Below are 24,264 nucleotides of genomic sequence, written 5' to 3' on the forward strand. Positions count from 1 at the left end.
TGTCTTTTAACTTTTATATTATTGAGGGTTATTTTGTCAAGGAGATCATGATTCAGTATTTGTTTTCCTTGGTCCTCTCTATATTAAAAACATTACATATAATGAATGATACATGTACACACACGTACATATGAAATATATTTCATATATATATATTTCATATGTACATGTATATATATGTATATATATTTCATATATATATTTCATATGTACGTGTGTGTACTTGTCTTTTATCTTAGTCATATACATATATATATGTACACATATATATATGTACATATATATATGTATATGACTAAGATAAAAGACAAGAAAATACTGACATTGGGAATTCCACAACAAAATGATCCAGACAGATCACCTCCTCTGACGTTCAGTGAACAGTTTTGCTCATTTCTAGAGTTTTGGACTTCCACTCCAAGATATGGACAGACTACCAAGGATTCCTACACATCAGTAAAGTCTCAATAAAAAAGACAGAAACAAAACCAACAAATGGGAGGGAAAGGGGACTTGGAGGAAACAGATTATGCAGAGAGGAAAAAGTGCCAAAAACCCAACAACTACCAATATCATCAGAGAAACAAGACAAGATATTCAACTTTGAACAGCATATCATAAAACATAGAGTACTATCAAATAATACTATAAAATTTATAAAACACTGTAAAAATTCAGAGATTATTGGGGTGCCTGGGTGGCTCAGTGGGTTAAAGCCTCTGCCTTCGGCTCAGGTCATGATCCCAGAGTCCTGGGATCAAGCCCTGCATCAGGCTCTCTGCGCGGCCAGGAGCCTACTTCCTCTCTCTCTCTGCCTGCCTCTCTGCCTACTTGTGGTCTCTGTCTGTCAAATAAATAAATAAAATCTTAAAAAAAAAAATTCAGAGATTATAAAGTGAGTTCTTAGCAAGGTGCCTGGCTGGTTCGGTTGGAAGAACTTGTGACTCTTGATCCCAGGGTTGTGAGTTAGAGTCCCGTGTTGTGTGTAAAGATTACTAAAAATAATAAATAAACTTAAAAAAAAGAAAGAGTTCTTAGAAATTGAAAATATACTAGCAAAAATGAAAAGCTTAATAAAAGGGTGGAAGGTAAGGTTAAGAAAAACTCTCAGGAAGTAGGGCAGAAAGATAAAGAGATGGAAAAATAAGAGAGGATAAAAGGAAGAATTCAGGAAGCCCAATATCGAATTAATAAGAGTTCCAGAAAGAAAAGATAAGAGTTCCAGAGAGAGGGGCACCTGGGTGGCTCAGTGGGTTGAGTCTTTGGCTCAGGTCATGATCCCAGGGTCCTGGGATTGAGCCCTGCATGGGGGGTGGGGTGGGGGTGTGTGTCTCTGCTCAGCAGGGAGCCTGTTTCCCCCTCCTCTCTCTGCCTGCCTCTCTGCCTACTTGTGATTTCTTTCTGTAAATAAATAAATAAAATCTTTAAAAAAAGAGTTCCAGAGAGAAATGGAGGGAAGGGGGAAATCATAATTGAAAAAAAAATCAATGAATGAATGCCATGAGAATACAATTGAAAGATCCATTAATGAAAATAAATGAAGATGTTGCTGAGAAATGTCAGCTTACTGAGGACAAGGAAAAGAAAAGCGGGTGACACACAGGCTTATGGATCAGAATGACTTTGGGATTTTAACAGTAATATTGGAAATTACAAGACAATGGAATGATGCCTTCAGAATTCTAAAGAAAATGATCTCCAGCCCAAAATTTTATACCTATCCAGGAGGCCTATCAAGACCAAAGATGTTTTCAGATACACAGTGTCTCTAAAATTTTACCCACCCCACCCCTCCCCATGTGCTTTTTGTCAGGAGGCTCAGAAGAACAAGGGAGAAAAACCCAGGAAGAGTGAGAATTAGAATATGACAAGAACCAAACCAGGGGGCAGGTGAAGGGATCTAGATGGTAGCTATGTGGCAGATGGGGCAGGCCAGAGGCCACGAGAGAAACTTCTTCCCTATGATGAAATTAGTGGAGTACGTGATGCGAATGAATATGTGAAGAAGAGGTTGGTTTGGTTAACAGAGAATTTTGAATTAACAAAGAAAACTCAGCCACTAAGCAACTTAAAAAAAAAAAAAGACAATTATTAACTCCAGGAAAAACAAAGAATTGTGTGGGAGAGGAAAGTAATCACGGTTTACTACTTGTGGCAGCTGTGGGAGCATTTACACAGTCATAACATGTAAACACTGCATATTCATCTAGCCAGAATCACAGTGTGGGAGGCTGGAGTAATTTAAATAAGAGTATGAGTATGTGTCTTCCATAGTAAGCAGTGAATGGAAAATACCTAAAATTGAAAAATCAAGAGGTAGCCACACAAACATGGTATTTAGAGACAGGGGTGCAAACAGCAAGATGATACAATAAATAAGGTAAAAGCAGATTCCTCTGGGGTGGGAAAAATGGGGGGCGGGTAGGCAGATGGAAGACTGTTGGTTTTCGTTTAAAAAAAAATCTTGTATTTGACTTTCCAAACTATGTGGATGTATAACTCAGATAAAAATAGAACTAAAAGTTAGGGGGGAAAATGTAAAAAGGAATACTGGGGAGAAAAAGAATTCGGCAGAAGCAGAAATCAGAGCAAGAAGTAACAGTGAGAAGCACAAGGTACCCTTTGTGAATCCAAGAGGCTGCTGGGAAGGGGTACAAAGAGGATAATTCTGGAATTTTCGCGGCCCACCTGAGGCAATGTAGTGTAGTGGTTGAGGGGCTGGGCTCAGAATCTGATGACCAGGGTTCAGATCCCAGCTCTGCTGCTCGGTACCTGTGGGATCTGGCTGTGCCTCAATTTCCTCATCTGTAAAATGGGAATGATAATATTCACCTCTAAGGTCTTATGGTCTCCCAACAGTTGTAACATTGAGGTCCTACCTCAGTTGGAGAAAGGGTCTTTACAGAGGAAATCAAGTTAAGGTAATTAGAGTGGCCCCTAATCTAGTAAGACAGGTATCCTTTCAAAAAGGGGCAATTTGGACAAAGAGACACATAAATGGAAGACAATGGAGAAGAGACCCATCCACAAGCCAAGGGAAGTTCCTTCCCTTGCCCTGAGAAGGAACCCAAAGGACTTCTAGCTTCCAGAACCATGAGGCAACAAATTTACAATAGCCCCAGAAAACTAATAATGAACTAATTAAATGAGTTAGAGCAGAACTGGATATATAATAAACACTCTAGTAAATTGAAAAGAGAGAGGAACGATCTGAGCCTTGGCAGGGATATGGGACAAGGGGAACTTTGCACTGTAGGCGTGTAAGTTGGCACGACCACTTTGGAGGATGCCTGGCAGGATCTTTTGAAGCCAAGCCTCTCTCTCCCTGTGATCCTGCCATTCTGCCCAGGGGGATTTACCCAAGAAACATGAATGGCGCACATCCCCCAAAGACTTGTACAAGAATGTTCACAGTAGAGCATTCATAATGGCCAAACTCTGGAAACAATCCAGATGTGCACCAGCAGTAGAATGGACGAATTGTGGTGTATTCAGAGAGTGGTATACTCAGTGGGATATAGGAATGAACGAGCCTGGTAGAGCGTGGGGGCAAAATAAGCCGGACTGGTGGGACAGAGGGGAACCGGAAATGGTCCATACCCTAATCTGGTCATATACAACAGCCACGTGTTATGTAGACAGTCAATGAGCTTCACACTTAAGATTTGCAGGTTCTCTCCCAACAACAAAAAATGACACAGATGAAGCCTCAAGTCCATTTTTAGCTATTAAGGGCAGGGGTTGTGGCTGACCTTTGGATGAAAAACAAAAACAAAAACAAAAACACACACACAAAAACGCATATCCATCCTTCTCTCAAGTCAGGGGCAGGAGAGATTTGGATTCATTCTTTGAGATGGGGCTGCTCTCGAAAACTCAGGAACTAAGTGGATCGGGACATGGGGGTCCCCCCCCCACAGTGTCTGAATTTTTGCTCTCTGAAGGTAAGGAAATTGACGGAGAAAGTGACACGTAGCTCTAGAACTACAAGAAGACAGTTCCTCAGCTTCCCAAGGAAGAGCTTGTCCCTGTCCGGGAGTAGGGGTGGATGGGCAGAGCTTGGGGAAGCTGCCCCGCTTTGTGGAACAAAGGGAGAAGATCTGGAATTCCCAGGGGCCTTCCTGGAGGGAGGGGCTGAGGCCCAACCGGAAGAAGAGGCAAGGGGGTAGAGATGAGTCAGCTGGCTGCCTGGGGAGGGTACTCTGGGGGTGAGCACGGAAGCGGAAAAAGTCCCAGGGGGCCGGGGGTGGGGGCCGGGGCTGTTCCTATTGTACATTAGGAAAATTTGCATTTACATGATGTAGACGGGGCGGCCCAATAGCGTAGCTACACGCCTTTGTGGCTGTTCCGCACTCTTAAACGCAGCGAGTCTGAACTGAGATGTGTTGGGTGTAAAATGCACCGCCGGCTTCGTGCAGGGCAGGGAAGGGAAGGGAAGCCGAGGGGTGTGTGTGGGGGTGGATTATGTGAAAGGTCCCAACCATTTTTATGCTGTATTATTTTGGATCCAATAATATTTTGGATACACTGGGTTAAGTAACATGCATTACGAAGATTAATTTCACCCGTTTCTTATTACGTCTTTTACTGTGGCCACTAAAAAAACTTTACAGCCACACTGCATTCCAGAGGACAGCGGCTTCCCAGGCTCAATCCCAAACTTAGCACTGGACACTCAGGTCTGAGGCTAGTGGAGGCTTTTACGGGGATTAAGGGAAGGGGTGGGCTTTGATTTTGGTTAATAGCTCTGGGGCTGGGAAGACCCACTCGGGGCCAGTGAGATGCTCCAGAAAGCGAATTAGATCTGGCAAAGAGGAGCTTGAAGCCGGAGCGAGTCTGAGAAGCACAGGAAATTTGCAGCTTCTCTGGAGGGGAGTTTGGAGCCAATGTTAGAGCAATCCTTGGCGGGGTGGGGAGGCGGGGAGCCCCTATATGACCTCTGGGGCTGGGGCAAGCAAAGAAGATCAGGAAGGGGAAGAAGTCCAAGTACAAGAAGAGGAAGAGGGGGAGGGGAGGAGGAGGAAGAGGATACGAAGGAAGAAATGAAGGGAAAAGAAGGAAGGGAAGAAATAGGAACAAGAAAGCTAAGAAGAGGCTCTGGTTGGCTCAGTCTGAAGAACCCAGGACTCTTGATCTCCGGGTTGTGGGTTAGAGTCCCACGTAGTATGTAAAGATTACAAATAAATAAATAAATGAACTTAAAAAAATGAAAAGGTAAAAAGACAAGAGTTCTGGGTTGACACTTCCCACAATGTCAGTCACTAGTCAGGTGTGGCCCATGAGCCCTTGGAATGTGGCAAGTCCAAACTGAGATGTGCTGTGAGTAGGACATACTTCAAATTATAAAAATAAATAAATAGGGGCACCTGGGTGGCTCAGAGGGTTAAAGCCTCGGCTTAGGCTCTGGTCATGGTCTCAGGGTCCTGGGATTGAGCCCCACATCTGGCTCTCTGCTCAGCAGGGAGCCTGCTTCCCTTTCTCTCTGCTTACTTGTGATCTCTGTCAAATGAATAAATAAAATTTTTTTTAAAAATGAAATAAAAAAATAAATTGTTAATTTTTATATCACATATTGTAGTCATATACTGGAGATATCGGGGTAAACAGTATTTCACTAAAATTAGTATCACCTGTTTCTTTTGAGTATGGCCAATAGAAAATTTTAAATTACATATATGGCTCCCCAGCTCTGCTCTAGGGAAAAAAAAAAAGGTGGAGGAAACTCCTGGAATCATGAACAGTGGATAAGGAGGGGAAGCGGGGAGATCTTCTCTTTTTACCTCATTATTATTTTTTTAAATATTTTATTTATTTGAGAGAGGGATAGCACAGAGGGAGAGTGAGAGGGAGAAACGGACTCCCCGCTAAGCAGAGATTTTTTTTTCCCCCAGATGGGACTCAATCTCAGGATGCTGAGATCATGATCTGAGCCCAAGGCAGGCGCTTAACTGACTGAGCCACTCCCAGGCGCCCCTTTGCCTTATTATTTTTAACACCAAGGAAGTGTCGTGCTATGCAAGTAAAACCGCTAAAGAGAGGTTATAAGACATTTGAGGGAAGGGAAATTTTGTTCCAGGGCTTGGGAATGTGAAGCGAAGGGTGCCAGGCACAGAGAAAGGGGGTGTCCTCCAGATGGGGTAGGCCCGGGGAGGGGTACAAAGGGGTCCACCAGGCTTCGCAGCTGAAGGAGCATCCCAAGACTGCTTGCTCACAAGTGCCGGAAGGTTCATCTTTGAGAACCCTAGCGGAGCAGGGGTGTGGCAAGCCAGAACTCATGTGACCAGGCCCTGCCCTGACTGCCCCTGATTGGCCCCAGAATAGACAGCTGACTCCCAGCTGGATCCACTGCAATGTCACTAGCCAGGATGTGAAATTGAACTGAGGCGTGCCAGGGCTCACAGGGGACCCTGGAGCTGAAAGGCTGCGTGGAAGCTGGGGGCCAAGGTAATGTGCAGATAGACTAAGACAGGAACCAGTGGAAGAGGCAGAGAAGCAAGGGAGGAACCTTGGTTCCTGATGTTTTATTTCCCAGAGCTGCTTCATAACCAGCTGGGATTGTTGATGCCATATTATGAAGGCGAAAATTAAGGCTCAGAAGCTCAACAGATTGGCCTAGGGCCCACAGCAAGTAAGGGGTACTTCCCATTCCAACCCTGGACCATCTGGTTTAACCATCAGTGCTGTCTGCTATTCAACATAGTACTAGAAGTCCTAGCCTCAGCAATCAGACGACAAAAAGAAATAAAAGGCATCCGAATCGGCAAAGAAGAAGTCAAACTCTCACTCTTTGAAGATGATATGATACTTTATGTGGAAAACCCAAAAGACTCCACTCCAAAACGACTAGAACTCATATAGGAATTCAGTAAAGTGTCAGGATATAAAATCAATCCACAGAAATCAGTTGCATTTCTCCCATCCAAGTACTAACCAGGCCCGACCCTGCTTAGCTTCCGAGATCAGACGAGATCGGGCGCGTTCAGGGTGGTATGGCCGTAGACTCAGTTGCATTTCTATACACCAACAGCAAGACAGAAAAAAGGGAAATTAAGGAGTTGATCCCATTTACAACTGCACCCAAAACCATAAGATACCTAGGAACAAACCTAACCAAAGAGGCAAAGAATCTGTACTCAGAAAACTACAAAGTGTTCATGAAACAAACTGAGGAAGACACAAAGAAATGGAAAAATGTTCCACACTCATGGATTGGAAGAATAAATATTGAGAAATAGTGTCTATGCTACCTAAAGCAATCTACACATTTATGCAATCCCTATCAAAATACAATCAATTTTTTTCAAAAAATTGGAACAAATAATCCTAAAATTTATATGGAACCAGAAGAGACCCTGAATAGCCAGAGGAATGTTGAAAAAGAAAGCCAAAGTTGGCGGCATCACAACTCTAGACTTCAAGCTCTATTACAAAGCTGTAATCATCAAGACAGTATGGTACTGGCACAAAAACAGACACATAGATCAATGGAACAGAATAGAGAGCCCAGAAATAGACCCTCAACTCTATGGTCAACTAATCTTCAACAAAGCAGGAAAGAATGTCGAATGGAAAAAAGTCTCTTCAACAAATGGTGTTGGGAAAATTGGACAGCCACATGCAGAAGAATGAAACTGGACCATTTCCTTACACCACACACAAAAATAGACTCAAAATGGATGAAAGACATCAATGGAAGACAGGAATCCATCAAAATCCTTGAGGAGAACACAGGCAGCAAACTCTTTGACCTCAGCCACAGCAACTTCTTCCTAGAAACATCACCACAGGCAAGGGAAGCAAGGGCAAAAATGAACTAGTAGGACTTCATCAAGATCAAAAGCTTTTGCACAGCAAAGGAAACAGTCAACAAAACCAAAAGACAACCGACAGAATGGGAGAAGATATTTGCAAACGACATATCAGATAAAGGGCTAGTGTCCAAAATCTATAAGGAACTTACCAAACTCAACACCCAAAGAACAAATAATCCAATCAAGAAATGGGCAGAGGACATGAACAGACACTTCTGCAAAGAAGACATCCAGATGGCCAACACTCACATGAAAAAGTGCTCCACATCACTTGGCATCAGGGAAATACAAATCAAAACCACAGTGAGATACCACCTCACACCAGTCAAAATGGTTAAAATTAACAAGTCAGGAAATGACAGATGTTGGCAAGGATGCGGAGAAAGGGGAACTGAACCCTTTTACCCTGTTGGTGGGAAGGCAAGCTGGGGCAGCCACTCTGGAAAACAGTATGGAGGGTCCTCAAAAAGTTGAAAGTAGAGCTACCCTATGACCCAGCAATCGCACTACTGGGTATTTGCCCTAAAGATACAAATGTAGGGGCGCCTGGGTGGCTCAGTGGGTTAAAGCCCCTGCCTTCGGCTCAGGTCATGATCCCAGGGTCCTGGGATCGAGCCCCACATCAGGCTGTCTGCTCCGCGGAGAGCCTGCTTCCTCCTCTCTTTCTCTCTGCCTGCCTCTCTGCCTACTTGTGATCTCTGTCTGTCAAATAAATTTAAAAAAATTTTAAAAAAAGATACAAATGTAGGGATCCAAAGGGCCACGTGCACCCGAATGTTTATAGCAGCAATGTCCACAGTAGGCAAACTATGGAAAGACCCCAAATGTCCAACAACAGATGAATGGATAAAAAAGATGCGGTATATATACACAATGGAATACTATGCAGCCATCAAAAGAAATGAAATCTTGCCATTTGCAATGACGTGGATGGAACTAGAGAATATTATGCTGAGTGAAATAAGTCAATCAGAGAAAGACAGTTATTATATAATCTCTCAGGAGGAATTTGAGAGGCGGGGGGCGGGCTGTGGCGGGTAGGGAAGGAAAAAATGAAACAAGATGGGATCGGGAGGGAGACAAATCATAAGAGACTCTTCTTAATATCACAAAACAAACTAAGGGTTGCCAGGGGTGTGGGAGGGTAGCAATAGGGTAATTGGGTGATGAACACTGGGGAGGGTATGTGCTATGGTGAGTGCTGTGAAGCGTGTAAGCCTGATGATTCACAGACCTGTACCCTGAGGCATATAATACATTATATGTTAATAAAAATAATTTTTAAAAAATCAGTGCTGTTAAACACCCCCAGAATACTGCTTGGGGGACACCAGCACCCCAACATTATATGGGACGATCTGGATGGGTGGGCTCTAGAGAAAAAATATGAAAGGATGGATGGATGGATGGATGGATGGATGGGATGCACAATTTAAAAAACAGTTTTTCCTGTTCTGTGTCCTAGCTCCTCTGCCTGGGATTCTCCAAACTTAGTACCCATCTCAGACCTCCCTCAAGGGACTGCTATTCTAGACCCTGTGCTTCTGAGCATCCCCACTCCACCCAACTTTTCCAGAGGAATCCTGGGGTCAAGGAGTTGTACCCACCCAGAATCTATATCTCTGTTGGGTATTTATGCTCTGGGAACTTGGAGTAGGTAGAATGATGGTCTCCCAAAGATATCCACACCCTGGGGTGCCTGGGTGGCTCAGCTGGTTAAGCATCTGCCTTCCGCTCAGGTCATGATCCCAGGATCCTGGGATCGAGCCCCAGGTCAGGCTCCCTGCTCAGTGGAGAGTCTGCTTCTCCCTCTCCCTTTGCCTCTCCCCCCACTCATGCTTGTGCACACTCTCTTTCTCTCTCTCTCAGATAAGTAAATTTGAAAATATTAAAAAAACAGGTATCCACACCCTGATACTTGGAACTTGTAATCTTACCCGGGAAAAGAGACTCTGCAGATGTGAATAAATGAAGGCTCTTGGGATGGGGAGATTAGCCTGGGTTATGCGGGTGGACCCAATGTCATCACAAGGTCCTTTCAAGAGGAAGGGCGGAGGGTCAGTCAGAATAGAAGCTGTGACAATGCTAGAAGAGTTTCAAGGACCCAGGGCCAGGAGCCAAGGAATGCGTTTGGCCTTGAGAAGCTGCGAGAGACGAGCAGACAGATTCAGGTGGGAGGACAAGGAGTCAAGTGCTCTCCTGGAAGGCAGAATCCCGAACTTGAACTTGTTTAGCCTTTCTGTTGGTTAAGGTCTATTTGTCGAGGCAGGAGGACCCAACCTCATGAATGGTCAGCTAGCACGATCGATAAAAGTTTCAATAGTCGGACATGAGGTATGCGAGCCTCTGTGTGTACTCTTCTGCAAACGTTAGCCATCGGGCTGCCCAAAGTCTTGGTTGAAAAAGAAGAGCTTGTTACCCCAAATGCCTCCAGTTCATGGTGCTTCGAGGGGGAGGGTAGAGGAGAAAAGAGCAGTTCTCTGCCAGTGGGGCAGAAAGAAAGGACACGTGACTAATGAGAAGGGGCTCAGTGTCCGAAATGAGGCTCGCGGGGAAAGAAGACACAGAGAGGACACAGGGAGAGACGGAGACGAGAGACCTTGTGACCCCCCAGAAGTCCAGAGAGAGGAAGTAGAGCCCTGGAGAAGGCAAAGAGGCAAGAGGGAGGCTGTCTGGCGGCACAGTTACACATTCCACAAGGCCGGGACTCTGGCACAATCTCCATTTGCAACCTCTCCGTCTGCCACTGTCTACCACAGAGCCTGGGAGGCCAACACACCCAATTTCCCAGCTTCCTCTGAAACTGGGAGTGACCCTCTGGCACACGCTCTGAAACAGCCACAAGTTCCTCAGAAAGGCATACTTGCCCCAGTAAAAAGGCAAGGCTTGCCAGGAGGAAATCCACTCTCTTCCTCTTTCTCCTCCTTCTTGCCTACAACCAAGATAGGCTCCACGGCGGGGCAGCAGCCATCTTGTGACCATGAGGCAAGCACAATGAGCTAGAAGGTCTAGGCACCAAGGTTAGCAGAACAAATACATGGGAAGAGTTTGGGTCATTGATAGTATCTTTGAGCTATCATGCCAGCCTCGGACTTCTTACTGAGAGAGGAAAAGAAACCTCTCTCTGTTTAAGCAGTCCTAAGGATCCGGGTGACCTACCTCTTTTATTGACTATTGGTATCCGGTGCAGGAACTGTGCCTGGCACAAAGCTGGTATTCCCACAAAGCCTAGATTTCTTTCCTGCTACTAGTTCTGCATCGCGATGCTTAGCCCCTGCATTGCGATGCTTACCCAATCATCTTCCTTACACCCGGTTGGCTGAGTTTCTTTTCTTGCAGCTCAACAATCCCAATCAAGACAGAGGGGTAAAAAGGAGGAGCTGCTTGAGGGGTGAGCTACATGGGGAAGGTGATCCAAAGGACCACACTGATGTCTGTCCATCCACTCTCCACCTTGCACTGGGGCGTGACGGGGGGGGGGGTGGCATTTGCGAATGGAAATCAGATCACACCCTTCCCTACTTAAAATCTCCCTGCCTCATGGCTTCTTGCTGCCCTTCAAAGAAAATGCAACCCTGATCTCAGCTTCAGGGCTCACCCGTGTACCCTACTCTCATCTCCCCTCTAACGTCCCCTCCCGGGCCCTCAGCCACATTGACCTTCTTGCTGTTCCTCCAGTAACCCCTCGCCTGCCTCGTGCCATCGGCACACCCTGTTTCCTCTGCCCGCAAGGCTCTGCCTCCGTGAGTCCACGAGGCTAGCCCTCACCTCCCTTAGGGCTCTGCTCCAGTCACCTCCTCCGAGAGGCCCGCCCTGAACACCTTGGTGAATATATTTCAGTTTAGTCACACCCTAGCTCATGATCACTTTCTGGATCATCCTGATTCTTCCGTTTGTACATTTCTTATTCATGTCCTATCCCCGGACCCTAAGCTCCCTTGAATGGAGGGAGCCTGCCTGGCATAGACGAGGGGGCCAAGAAAATAAATGAAGCGTGTTGAATGATGAAATCAAAGAGGCGCAGGGAGAAAGTCACTGTAATCAACTTTGTTGTAACCTTGGTCGGTACTCTGGAGTCTGAACTTAATTTTACCCTCATGACTTAGGAAACTGAAGTTCGAAAACAAAACCAAACAACCTCATCCAAGTATCTATTCCAGTGGGTTCAGATCTAATGATCATAATGAAAATAATAATTCAGCAGCAAGCGTCCACAGCGAGCTGGCACTACCGCTACCAAATAATATATTACACAGCCCAATCATAACAGCCATAATCATTCTTACAACAACCTTAGGAGGTGGGTCCTTTTCTTATCCCCATTTTACAGAGGAGGAAATGAAGGCTCAGAGTGGTTGAGTAACTTGCCCAAGATCACACAGCCATGAAGAGATAGAGCCTGGATTTGAACCCCGGCAATCCGGTTCTGGAATCTCTAAGTCCCGGGTCTCTGCAGACATCTGAAGGTGTCACAAGGACCCTGGTTGTGCAAGGGGGGGCCGTTCACTGCCACCCTCAATGACCTAGGCATGCCTTCCAGGCCGAACCACCCCTGGCTGACCTGATGCTGATGAGTGGCTCCCGGCCCCTGGCTCTCTGCCCGCATCCTTGGGGCCCCCGGCGGCCCCCCACCCCCCAGCCCGAGTCTGCGCTGACCCTGCCTTGAGCTGAATGAGCGCTTCCTCTACGCGGGGCTGATTGTAGCGCACCATATAGCTGTGCATGTCGGGGTAGTTGCTGCGAATGTTCTTCTCCGTGGACCCGTTGGGCACCGTCCCAAACTTCAGGGGCGGGTACTGCTCCTGGGGCCGCTGGAACTGGGGCAGAATGGGAAGTTATTAGGGCGCCCCCCTGGGGCCATCTGGGTCAAGAATAGCCTTGACCCAGATGCTCTGTTCTGGGGGACACCTGCCAACTGGCAGGCACCCCAGCCCAGAAGTGTTTCTCCAACATGCTCACCGTGACCCTCTTCTGCTCCCACCCAGCAGATCCATCTGCAGCCAGCCACATGTACACACACACACACACACACGTGCACGCACACATATATGCATACAGAGTCTGGAGGAATACTGAAATATTTAACACTGGCATGGCCTGATCATAGTCCAGTTTGGAAAGGCACTGGCTACAGAGTTTGAAAAGGGGGGCGCCTAGGTGGCTCAGTGGGTTAAAGCCGCTGCCTTCGGCTCAGGTCATGGTCTCAGGGTCCTGGGATCGAGTCCCATATCGGGCTCTCTGCTCAGCAGGGAGCCTGCTTCTCTCTCTCTCTCTCTCTGCCTGCCTCTCCATCTACTTGTGATCTCTCTCTGTCAAATAAATAAATAAAATCTTTAAAAAAAAAAAGAAAGAAAAGAAAAGGGCCGCAGAGGCCTCTGATGTGCCAGGCATTAACCCTTAGCTTGCTGGATCATGGGAGGTCACAAGGGTGGGGTTTGGCCTGGTGGGGAGCTGGAGGCAATTGTTATTTACAAATCCATTCAGAAATAGCACACTTTTTTTTTTTTTTAAGAGAAAGAGAGAGATCTCATGCAAGCGTGAGCGCCGGGATGGGGTGGGTAGGGGCAGAGGGAAAGAGAGAATCCTAAACAGACTCCATGCTCAGCATGAGCCCAATGCAGGGGTCAGTCTTACAACTCTGAGATCATGACCTGAGCTGAAATCAAAAGCTGGATGCCTAACCGATTGAGCCACCCAGGCGCCCCAAAAGTTTACTCTTTGAACAACAGACATAGCCATATGGTGTGTGCTGACTCAGTGTCAAGTGCGTATATGACTAAAACAAAGGTACAGACATATTTTTGCTCAGTAATTAAAAAAAAAATGCTTGTTGGGATGCCCAGGTGGCTCAGTTGGTTAAGCGTCTGCCTTCGGCTCAGGTCATGATCCCAGGGCCCTTGGATTGAGCCCGGTATCAGGCTCCCTGCTCAGCGGGGAACCTGCTTCTCTGCCTGCCATTCGACATGCTTGTGTTCTCTCTCTGACAAATAAATTAATAAAATCCTATAAAAATGCTTATTGCAATCCACTGAACTGATTTCTTAACCTTCTAATAGGTCATGATAATCCAGTGAACCACTTCAACCTCAAACCGTGCTCTGCAAACCACTAGTACCTGAGCAAACTGTGATCTGCAATGAGGTAAGTATAGAAATCAAGAGAATAAGCACTTAGAGCAATTTTTTCAAGAAGATTTTTAAATTTGTTTCTTTTTAAAGTAAACTCTACACCTAATGTGGGACTCGAACTTATGACCCTGAGATCAAGAGTTGCGTGTTCTACCGACTGAGTCAGCCAGGCACTGGGCATTTAGAACAATTTGACAGAATAATTTTATGTCTGTTGAAACTACATAAAAATTCGGGTTTGAATTGTGCATGTCTTGGTTTTCAATTTTATGTTTCATTTCTCGTAATTCATTTCTATTGTATCTTACAAAAGCACTGATCTCTACCGGAGAAAGTTCAAAGATTAGCTCTTTATCACACTCTGAGAGAAGCACTCATCTAGAATATTCCATTTGGCACTACTGCCCCCCCAGGACATTTGGGGTTACTCTCTTCTCCTGGGAATATTTAAATAGTCCATTGTGAAACATAACCATTCTCTTCTAGAACATTCTTTTCTACCATTTTGGAACTCTTCCTGGGAAAAGACCCCCCAGGAATCCTCTTCGGACCTCCCATGTGCCAAATTTCAGCCTGACCTCCAACCCTAGCCAACTCCCTCTCTCCCCCAAACACACACACCTTTCGATCACTGAGCCCAGACACGGTGTCCACATACTCCTCCTGGATCATGAAGGCGGCCAGGTTGGCTGTGTAGCTGGCGAGGAAGATGACGGCGAAGAAGGCCCACACCAACACCATGATTTTGCTGGTGGTCCCCCGGGGGTTCTCCACGGGCACCGAGTTATTGAACACCAGGGCCCAGAGCAGCCAGATGGATTTCCCAATGGTGAAGGTTGAGCCGCCAGGCCCTGCAGGGGGCCAGGAGGGTGACATGGACCCGAAATCCCTTCTACTCCATGAGGGAGCAGAAAGAACTATGATTCCCAGCAGCTCCCAAGGCCTCTGGCGCCTCCAAAGGCCACTGCTCTACCCCAGGGGCTATTGGGAAATGTAGTTCTATCTGTGTTCTGGGCACTTGGAGGTGATGGAGGAAGGGGACTCACGCTTGCCCGTGGCCAAGCTGCGGTTGTAGCCGACGGGACTGAGGTACTCGAAGATGAAAACGGTGACGGCGACCACAGTGAGGCACATGACGAACATCATTACCCACACGGCAGGGCTGTAGGGCTCTGGGGGCAAGGAGGTATGGGGTCATGGCTTGGCCAAGCAAAGGACTGGAGGTGGGGGGGACCAAAGACATATGAACAAGGTGCATCGCAGACAGGATCTTGTCCTACTCTGTCCCCTTCCCAGTCTCCCCACCTCAGGGACATCCAGACGCCTGGGAGACAGTCTCTCTCAAGAAAGCCAACTCAATCATTTCTGTAGTTTTGGTCAGTAGATAGATCCTAAATGTTTCCTGAGTCCCAGACCTGAGTCTCCCCCACCTCCCCAGCCACTCACCATGTCCCACACTGAGGCCAGCATCCGTGCCCAGGCTCCCCATCCTTCCATCCCATCACAGTTCGACCCCCCATTTGCCAGCCTCGCTCCCTCCCTCCCACCTTACCCCTCCGCAGCCACAGTCTATACCCCCCATCCTTGCCCCCTACCTTGGCCTTTCCTCCCCATTCTTTCAGGCAACAGGCTCAGGCCTCATCCTCTCTCCTGGCCCATCTCCACCCCACCCTGCAGCCCTAGGGGCTCCTTCGGCACCCAGAGGTGACCTGGCCTCTCCCCTGCTCACAGCCTCCTGTGGCACCTCAGCGCCTCCATGAAAGTCACTGCCCCTCAGCCTTGCTTCCAGGGGCAAGCAAGCCCCTCTCTGCAAGCTCCCTCTAAAGCAAGCTCCTCTCTGGCCTGATTGCTCTCTCAAGAGACCAGTGCTTTAACTGGCCAGAACTCATGGTTCCAGAATGAGCCTCACCCTTTCTGCCTTGTCTCCGCCGTCCCTGCCACCCCCGCCACGCTGACCCATCGACCAGACACACTTGCACCCATGTGTCTCCTCCTCACACTGGCAATGAACCCAAATCACCACTTCTTGAGATTCATACCAGGTGATCTGCCCTCCCTGGGCCAAGCGCAAGTGGCCAGGACTGCCCCCGTCACAGCAGGGTCACCACCCCAGACTGTCACTGAGGCATCTGGGGACACTCCTGTTGCCTCTACTGGGCAACGTGGTGGGGCATAAAATGACCTTGTCACTTCCCTGGTGAAGGCAGGGGCCCCATGTGGTGCATCTCAGGGTGCCCTGCAGAGACCTTGGCCAAGGGACGGCCACAGAGATGCTCTTGGCGAAACAGACAGAAACCAAACGTAAAGCAAGAGATGTCCCTTCTCTCAGCGTTGTCACTCCCAGGAGCTTTGCCCAGACTTCAGAGAGCAAGAGGGAACTGACGTGAACAGCTGCCCTTGGCCTGATGTGCACTTTTCCTTCTCTTGTCTCCAAGTTCAGCGAGATCCCTGCCCCATCCACCTCATAGCCACCAACCCATCAGGGGCCAGCTTCCTACCCACACTCCAAGCCTGGTTACTCGCCCACGCTCACTATCATCTTCCTATCCCACATCCACCTCCTCTCTGCGCAGACCTCTGCCTTCTCATGGGCCTCCTGCCCCTGCTGCCTGCAGTGGGATATTTTAAAAGCCTAGATGTGACCATATACCCCCTCCCCCACCATCTACAGTTAAAACCTTGGCCATTGCCCTAAGAATAAAACTCAACTTTCCTACCAGAGCCACCAAGGCCCTGAACTTTCCCCCCATGTCCCCCAATTCCCTCTCAGCCCTTGCCTCCTACCCCCTCACAATCACTCACTGCCCCCTCTGGTCACACAGACTTCCGGCTATTTCCCAAATATTCCACACACAGTCCCGCATTGGGTTCTTTGCCCCCTGCCTGGAACGGTTTCTCAGGTCCCATCTCCAAAGGGGCCTTCCGGCCCTCTCGTGGCAGCACCAGCCCCATTCCTCTCCACTTCCTCACCCTGGCTTAATTTCTCATTATAGTCATCACCACTTGAAGTGATCTTGCCCATGTATCGCCTTAAGAGATTAATTTCTGTCTTCCCCACGAGGCCAAGAGCTCTTAGAGGAGAGGGGCGTGTGGGCGCAGCCCAAAGCCTGGCCCATGATAGATGCTCAGTAAATGCTGAGAAGGGACTGGAGCATTTACCATGTGCCACTCTCATGCTAATCCCTTTTCCTCATCTCATATACAGGGGAAGACTTGGGAGTTGTGGGGGCCTGAGGCTTGTACAATGTGGAGGGTTGTCTTGAAGAAGAAGAAGAAGAAGAAGAAGAAGAAGAAGAAGAAGAAGAAGAAGAAGAAGAAGAAGAAGAAGAATAAGAAGAAGAAGAAGGAGAAGAAGGAGGAGGAGGAGGAGGAGGAGGAGGAGGAGGAGGAGGAGGAGGAGGAGGAGGAGGAGGAGAAGAAGAAGAAGAAGAGGAGGAGGAGAACACGAAATTATGAATACAAGAATACAAGGTACAGGGCCTTGAAGAGAATGTGCGAGAGAAGGTTCCTGAAGCTCCAGTTCCCTTGGCATCGTGGTAAAATGGCTTCTCCCATTTTACAGATTGGGAAACCCAAGGTCAGAAGCGACACCACCTCACCAGTCACGGTACGGGGACAGGCAATACCAGGATGGGAACTGAGCACACAGGTGTCCCAGTGTTGCCATCCCAGGGCCCCGGGCTCACCGAGGAAGGCGGAGGGGGACACAGTGCCGTTGCTGCGGGCCACCATGACGCTGATGCCCGTCTCCACGAAGGGCACAGAAAAATCCACGATCTCGGACCGCTCCTCGTTGATGGTGAGGGAGCCGATGGCCATGTCCGCACGCTGGTAGAAGACCTGGGGTGAGGGCGAGGAGGGGGTGAAGGAACCTGGCTGGGTCAAGCGCACAGAGGCGGATGGTGGGCAAGACCAGCCCCAGGTGACCAGTGACAGGGTGACAGAGAGGGCTAGGAGGGTGGCGGGGTGGCCTAAGGGGGCGCAGAGTGGGGCAGGAGAGGAGGAGGTGAGAGGCGGAGAGCAGGGGTGGGAAGAGGTAGCCCCAAGCCCAGTCCCGCTCCCAGAACACGCTCTCTGGATTTGGGCTCAGTCCTCTCGGCCCCGCCCCCTTCGTTTGAGAGGACCACCCTCCGAGTCCCGCCCCACCCGCCGACAGTTTCTTGCCCCGCCCCCAGCCGAGGCCCCGCTCCTCAAGGCCCGGGCTTTGCTCCCTCTGGCCACGCCCCTCCAGCCACAGAGCTCCGGCACCGTGGCCCCCCCCAGCTCGCCTCCTTCCCACTCCCACTCCCATCAGGCGCCCCACCTCGCCGATCATTCCGTTCCAGACGCCGTCGATCTTCTTTCCGTGCTTGCCGTTGGTGACCAGGTAGAGGTCGTAGCTGAAGCCGATGGTCTGCGCCAGCCGTTTCAGAATGTCGATGCAAAAGCCCTTGCAGCACCGCTTTTCGGGGCGGGGAGCGTCCGGAGGAGGGCTGCGGGGAGTGAGCAGGCTTGGGGATGCTGGGGATTCCCCCCGCCCCACTTCAGACTCTCCCAGGAGATGAGGGTATGGCGGGAGAGACACACAGCAGCTAAAACTATGGTTAGCGCTTTCTGGGGAAACTGAGACTCAAAGGAGTTTCGTGACTTGCCCAGGATGACCAAGCGAGAGGGCTCTGTGGGTTCTGAATTCCAAGGGAGGAGGGGGCGGGGGCCAGGACTGCGGGGCTGCAAGCCCTGGAGCCTGGGCTGTCACCTGTGGGTGCGGTTGAGCTGGCTCCTGCAAGGCACAGAGTCCCGGATACAAGTGCCACTGATGGGGTCGGCGGGCTCCACAATGACAAAGGGCCTCTCCTCCAGCGTGGCCACGGTGAGGTGTTGTGTGTCATCCACCGGCTGCAGGAAGCGGCCGTAGCGGGACCACAGCGGGTACTTGAGGCGGAGAGTCTGCTGCTCCCAACTGCCCACCTTGGCCAAGAGAAGGGGGTTCAGGCTCCAGGGCGGCGACTTTGCAGCATGTCCTGGCCATCGGGGCCCTCCTTCCTCAGAACCCCAGGCCCCAGCTCCTTCTCCCTTAGATCTGGGAGTCTAGGCCCCATCTCCCTCTTCCCCTTCAAACCCACAGGTCCGGGCTCCCACTTACTTCTGCCAGGACCTAGAAGTCTGGCCTCCTTCCTCCCTCAGAGGCCAGAGTCCTCCTCTCGGTCCGGACCAAGGGGTCTGTGTCCCCACATCCCCCCCCATCAGTGCCTGGGACTCCAGGCCTCTCCCGTGCCTGGGGTTGGGGCGAGGACTCACCACCTCCCAAGTCCTATCTCTGGTGAGGGAGATGACCACCAGAGAGGGGTTCACCAAGAAGCCATCCTCATTGAAGGAATAATCCCGGTTATCCCAGGTAATATTCATGAAATACCTGCCCAGGAGGAAGGGAGGTGACATGTGGGTACCTGGACTGGACCTAAGGGGCTGAAGGCAGAGAAAAATCCCCTTTCTCTGGACCAGCCCTGGCCCTTAGCTGGAATTTATCCCCCAAGACTCTGAACACCCAAACATCCCCCTTCTTTGTTCAGGAGTCTCTGCCTGATAGCCAGCACTCCCTGAACAGGGTTGCAGACCCTCAGCCTGAGTTTGAGGTCCTCTTAGAGACCCTGTGTGTTCTGGCCCCATCTGGCTGTGCTGGCCCATCTCTGATCCCTGCCTCCCCTCAAACTCCTTCCACCCCAAGCCCTTTCTGAATGCAAAGTTACCCCCCAAACATATCGAGTGGTTTCCTATCCCTTGCATTGTAGGGGCTATGCTGTCTGCCTGAAAAATGCTTTTCTGTCCCTTTTCACCCTGATTAATTCTGATGCCTTCCAAGATTCAGCTCAAGTGTCCCTTCCTCTGGGAGAAGCCCCAGGAGGCCTCTGGACTTGCAGATGATCTTCACAATGCATGGCACTTGTACCGTGAATGCTTGTCCCTACGCCCCAGTCACTGCATGGGACCTTCAACTGCCATCCTCACTTCCTCGCTCGCCTCCACACTCAGTCCCCAAGTGCCACCTTCCTGCCCCCAAGATCTCTCCATGTCATCCCGCCTCTCCATTACCACAGACCCCCTGGACCCTTGCCCCAGCCTCCTGCCCAACCCCCAACCTCCATTCTCTCTCCTCCAGTCGATTCCACACTCTACCACCCCGATCCCAGGGGTCTTTATGTATGTGAAACTGACATCTCTCCTTTCCTGCTCATAACCCACCATGGCTCCTCAGTGCTCTTGAACAGAGTCCAGCCTCTCAACCTGGCATTCGAGGCCCTTGTGGCCTGGCCCTGTCTGCCCCCACCCCCAGCCTCATCACCCTCAACCCCAATTCTCTTCCCTTTATCCACCCTGAGCTGTTGCGGTCTCACCAACATGCCTGAATTTTTCTCCCTGCTGGGCCTTTGTGCAATGCTGTTCCTCCTGCCTGAAATTTTAACCACATTCTAACCACAAATTAGAATCACATCCAACCCCCTTACTGTGGCCAAAATGCCCTGTATGAGCTTGGGTCTACATGGACCTCACTTGTTTCTCCAGACCCTATCCCTGCCTTACTCGCTAAGCTCCAGCCACAATGGCTTTGTTTCAGGCTCCCAAATGGGCAGTTCCAGCCCGAGTGAGCACCCTTGCACCTGCTGTCCCCCCTCCAGTCTCGTCATTCAGATCTTCCAATGGCTGGCTCTTTTTCTTTGCCCGTTTCTTTGTTCTTACCTCCAAATTTCATCTGCTTAGAAAGACCTTTCCAGACAGCCTCACCTAACCTAGCACCCTGGGCATTTTTTTTCTTTTTTTAAAAGATTTTATTTATTTATTTGACAGACAGAGATCACAAGTAGGCAGAGAGAGATTGAGGAGGAAGCAGGCTCCCTGCTAAGCAGACAGCCAATGTGGGGCTCGATCCCAGGACCCTGGGATCATGACCCTAGCTGAAGGCAGAGGCTTTAACCCACTGAACCACCCAGGTGACCTGCACCCTGGGCATTTCTTTCTTTCTTTCTTTCTTTCTTTTTATATTTTTATTCATTTATTTGACAGAAATCACAAGTAGGCAGAGAGGCAGGCAGAAAGAGAGGGGGAAGCAGGCTTCCTGCTGAGCAGAGAGCCTGATGCGGGGCTCCATCCCAGGACCCTGGAACCACGACCTGGACCAAAGGCAGAGGCTTTAACCCACTGAGCCACCCAGGCACCCCACCCTGGGCATTTCTTACCACATTCTACCTGTTTCATCACTTGCTGGGATTTCTTCTTTATCCTGTTTGTTCACTGTTTGTCTCCCTTGTGAGATTGTCGACTCAGAACAGGGACTTTGTTCAACACAATGTACCCTTGTGCCCAAAGCAGTGCTTGGCACATAGCAGACTCTGATAAGGACTCATTCAATAAATGAATGAATGAGCCATTCGTCTGTTAGCTGTCTGCTTAGATGTCTCCTCCTCTTGGGGACCTCCCTGACCCCATATGCTGACCTGTGACAGAGTAGCCTAGTTTGGAAGGCTGATTGGGGCCGATGAAATCTGTCTTTTGGGAAGACATTGGCTGTGAGATTTGGGGTGCTGGGGGGAATGGGTGGTGGACAGGATAGGTTGAAATTATGAGTATCAGCAGAGAGAGCAGAAATTCTGGGTAAACGGTGAGTGGTAAGAGAAGAACTGGACAGCCTCTGGGAGTGGCAGGTCAGACAGAGAGGGGTGGAGGTGGAGAGAGTATGAGGGAGACAATCAGAAAGAGATGAAAGGGTAGCTGGTCCCCAGGCTTGGCCTCAATTCCTGGCGTCTGGGTTTCTGTGCATGTTTATCTTCCCAATAAACCCCCTTTTCCCTTAGGAAACTTGAATGAGAATCTGCCTCCAGCAACCCGAAATGTCCTGGCGCAGACAGTATTCCCGCTGGTTTTCCCACAATGCCCGGGCCACCTCTGTGATAGCAAGCATCACACTGTGTTGTCATTATCCCGTCCCTGTCTGCCACCCCTACAGGACCCTGTGTTCTTTGAAGAGAAGTCCATGGTCTTATACATCTTCGTGTTCCCAGAGCCCAGCATGATCCCTAGTTCCTAGCGGGTGCTCAGTAAGTATTTATGAACGAGGGATGCTTTTCTCACCCTCTTGTCTCCGGATCCTGTCCCCCAAGTCACCAATTCTCAATTCTCGTCCCTCCGGCTTTCTTCTCCACCCATCACCACCTCCTTCCAAGATGCACCAAACCCTGTTCTATTCTAAAACAACAGTGTGTTGGGGCGCCTGGGTGGCTCAGTGGGTTAAAGCCTCTGCTTTCGGCTCAGGTCATGATCCCAGGATCCTGGGATCGAGCCCCCCACCGGGCTCTCTGCTCAGCGGGGAGCCTGCTTCCGCCTCTCTCTTTGCCTGCTTCTCTGCCTACTTGTGATCTCTGTCAAATAAATAAATAAAATATTAAAAAATAAATAAAACAACAGTGTGTAAGCCAGGCACACACCTGTCCAGCTAGAGTCCACACCTCGGTCCTCTAGTCCAGACCCCATGCAAGTAAGACCCTAGGACAATTGCACCTCCTCCGCCTCCACCGCAATCACAGCTAGCCAATCAGAATCGACTTCTAAATAATTTGCATGTGACGAGCCTGTAAACAACCAATAAGGCAGCCCCGGTCGCCCCAGGACATCCCCACTGTCTCGCTTGCCCGGAAGGAAATTACTTGCTCCCCACTTTTTCTCTTTTCCCCTTTCTCACTAGCTAGAATTCACACGTGCGGCTGACCCTGCTTCGACTGCACCAAGAAGGTGGCAGATCCTGACCTATCACATGGAGCAACAGAGCCACCTGATAACCTGGAACACTCATTTCTGGAATTTTTTTTTTTTTTTTTAAGATTTTATTTTGAAGCGATTTAGGGGGTGCCCTGGGTGGCTCAGTTGGTTAAGCGTTCTGCCTTGGGTTCTGGTCATGATCCCAGGGTCCTGCTCAGCGGGGAGTCTGCTTCTCCATCTCCCTCTGTCGCTCCCCCTCCTTGTACTCTTTCTCCCTCTCTAATAAATAAAATATATATTTTTAAAATGATCTCTATACCCCGTGTCCCCATGGGACACGAACTCACAACCCCGAGTTGGAGAGTTGCACGCTCCACCAACTGAGTCAGCCAGGGGCCCCTCATTTCCGGTTTGTTAAGTGAGGAAGAACAACTTCTATCTCTTTTGGGTCTATGGATTGTTGGTCATTTTGTTGCTGGAATTCAGCTTATACTCTAGGGAATATCATCATACCCGTGATGTCATCAACTATAGGGTGCATCTCTAGTTTTTTGTACCACAAAGGAAGAAAAAGGTGCTATAAGCCATCAACTGTAAAGTATATTTGATTTCAAAGACATGAAACTGGAAAAAAAATTCATCTTAAAATCAGGAAATACGGCAACACACTCACTGTGTCTTGGGTGCTTTTTCCAAATTACCTGATTTAACCCCAAGCAGGAGAGCGAACTGTATCTGTTTTACAGAAAAGTAAACTGAGGCTCTGAGAGGGGATGTGACCCATTTGAGGCTGCTCAGCCAGTGAGTAGTCAGGCTCTGGAACCTTCCCACAGCCCTCCCACACCAACCCCACTCACCTATGCAGACTCTCCCCTCGGTGGGTGCGGTTCTGGGCACGGCAGTCATGGCCGAGCTCGGGCAGGAAGCCATAGTCACGTAGCAGAGCCTGGGCACCTCTGGCCACTACGGCCACACCAGCGGCCACCCGCCGGGCCAGGTCATCTCGCCAGCCAGCCGAGCGCACGGCGAACAGCCCGGCAGGCAGTGGGGCTCCTCCTGGCAAAAGAGGGGGCTCTCCAGGGGCGCCTGAGCCTCCGCCTCCGGCCAGCTGGGGCCCCACCATGAACCAGACGTAGCCAGGCCCCGTGAGGCCAGCCTCCTCCGCTGCCCGGAACACGGGTTCGGCTTCCTCCCGGGCACAGAAGAGGAGGCGGATCTGCGCGCTGACGCTGCGGAGTTGGGCACCCAGCACGGCCTCGCCTGCTCCCGGGTCCAGTGTCAGTGCCCCGCGGTGCTCCCAGCCCACCATGCTGCCATCAGTCAGCACCTCGATGTAGGACAGGAAGGCCCGGTGGCCGGGGGCACGTGTGGTCACCGCCACAAAGGATGTCCAGTCGTACTCCTCCAGCACCTCAAAGATGACCTGGAGCTGCTGCTCTGTGGACGAGCCCAGCTGCAGGAAGGTGGAGCCCTTCTCCTGCGGGGAGGAGGAGGAGGATGTCAAGCTTCCTGGGGTGGGGGGGACCCCAGCTCCCAACAACCAGGAGCGGGCCTTCAGTTCCCAGTTCTCAAATGGACCTCATCTCCCAGCAACTGAT

At 49.8% G+C, this 24,264-nt stretch overlaps 1 protein-coding gene across 2 annotated transcripts in view; it reads right to left on the reverse strand.

Annotated features, from left to right (window-relative positions):
* The window catches only part of GRIN2D (glutamate ionotropic receptor NMDA type subunit 2D), a 40,610-nt gene that overhangs the window by 7,288 nt on the left and 9,058 nt on the right, over positions 1-24,264 (reverse strand). For both annotated transcript variants that reach the window (XM_082710467.1, XM_082710468.1), the window contains 8 exons: positions 23,524-24,143; positions 19,217-19,331; positions 18,675-18,886; positions 18,243-18,411; positions 17,626-17,779; positions 14,986-15,111; positions 14,561-14,790; positions 12,468-12,628 (listed from right to left, as the gene is read on the reverse strand). In XM_082710467.1, the coding sequence (XP_082566593.1) occupies positions 12,468-12,628; positions 14,561-14,790; positions 14,986-15,111; positions 17,626-17,779; positions 18,243-18,411; positions 18,675-18,886; positions 19,217-19,331; positions 23,524-24,143 (1,787 nt within the window). The remainder of the gene's footprint in view (positions 1-12,467; positions 12,629-14,560; positions 14,791-14,985; positions 15,112-17,625; positions 17,780-18,242; positions 18,412-18,674; positions 18,887-19,216; positions 19,332-23,523; positions 24,144-24,264) is intronic.

Source organism: Mustela nivalis (genome assembly GCF_964662115.1).
Source record: "Mustela nivalis genome assembly, chromosome: 18".
Taxonomy (NCBI): Eukaryota; Metazoa; Chordata; class Mammalia; order Carnivora; family Mustelidae; genus Mustela; species Mustela nivalis.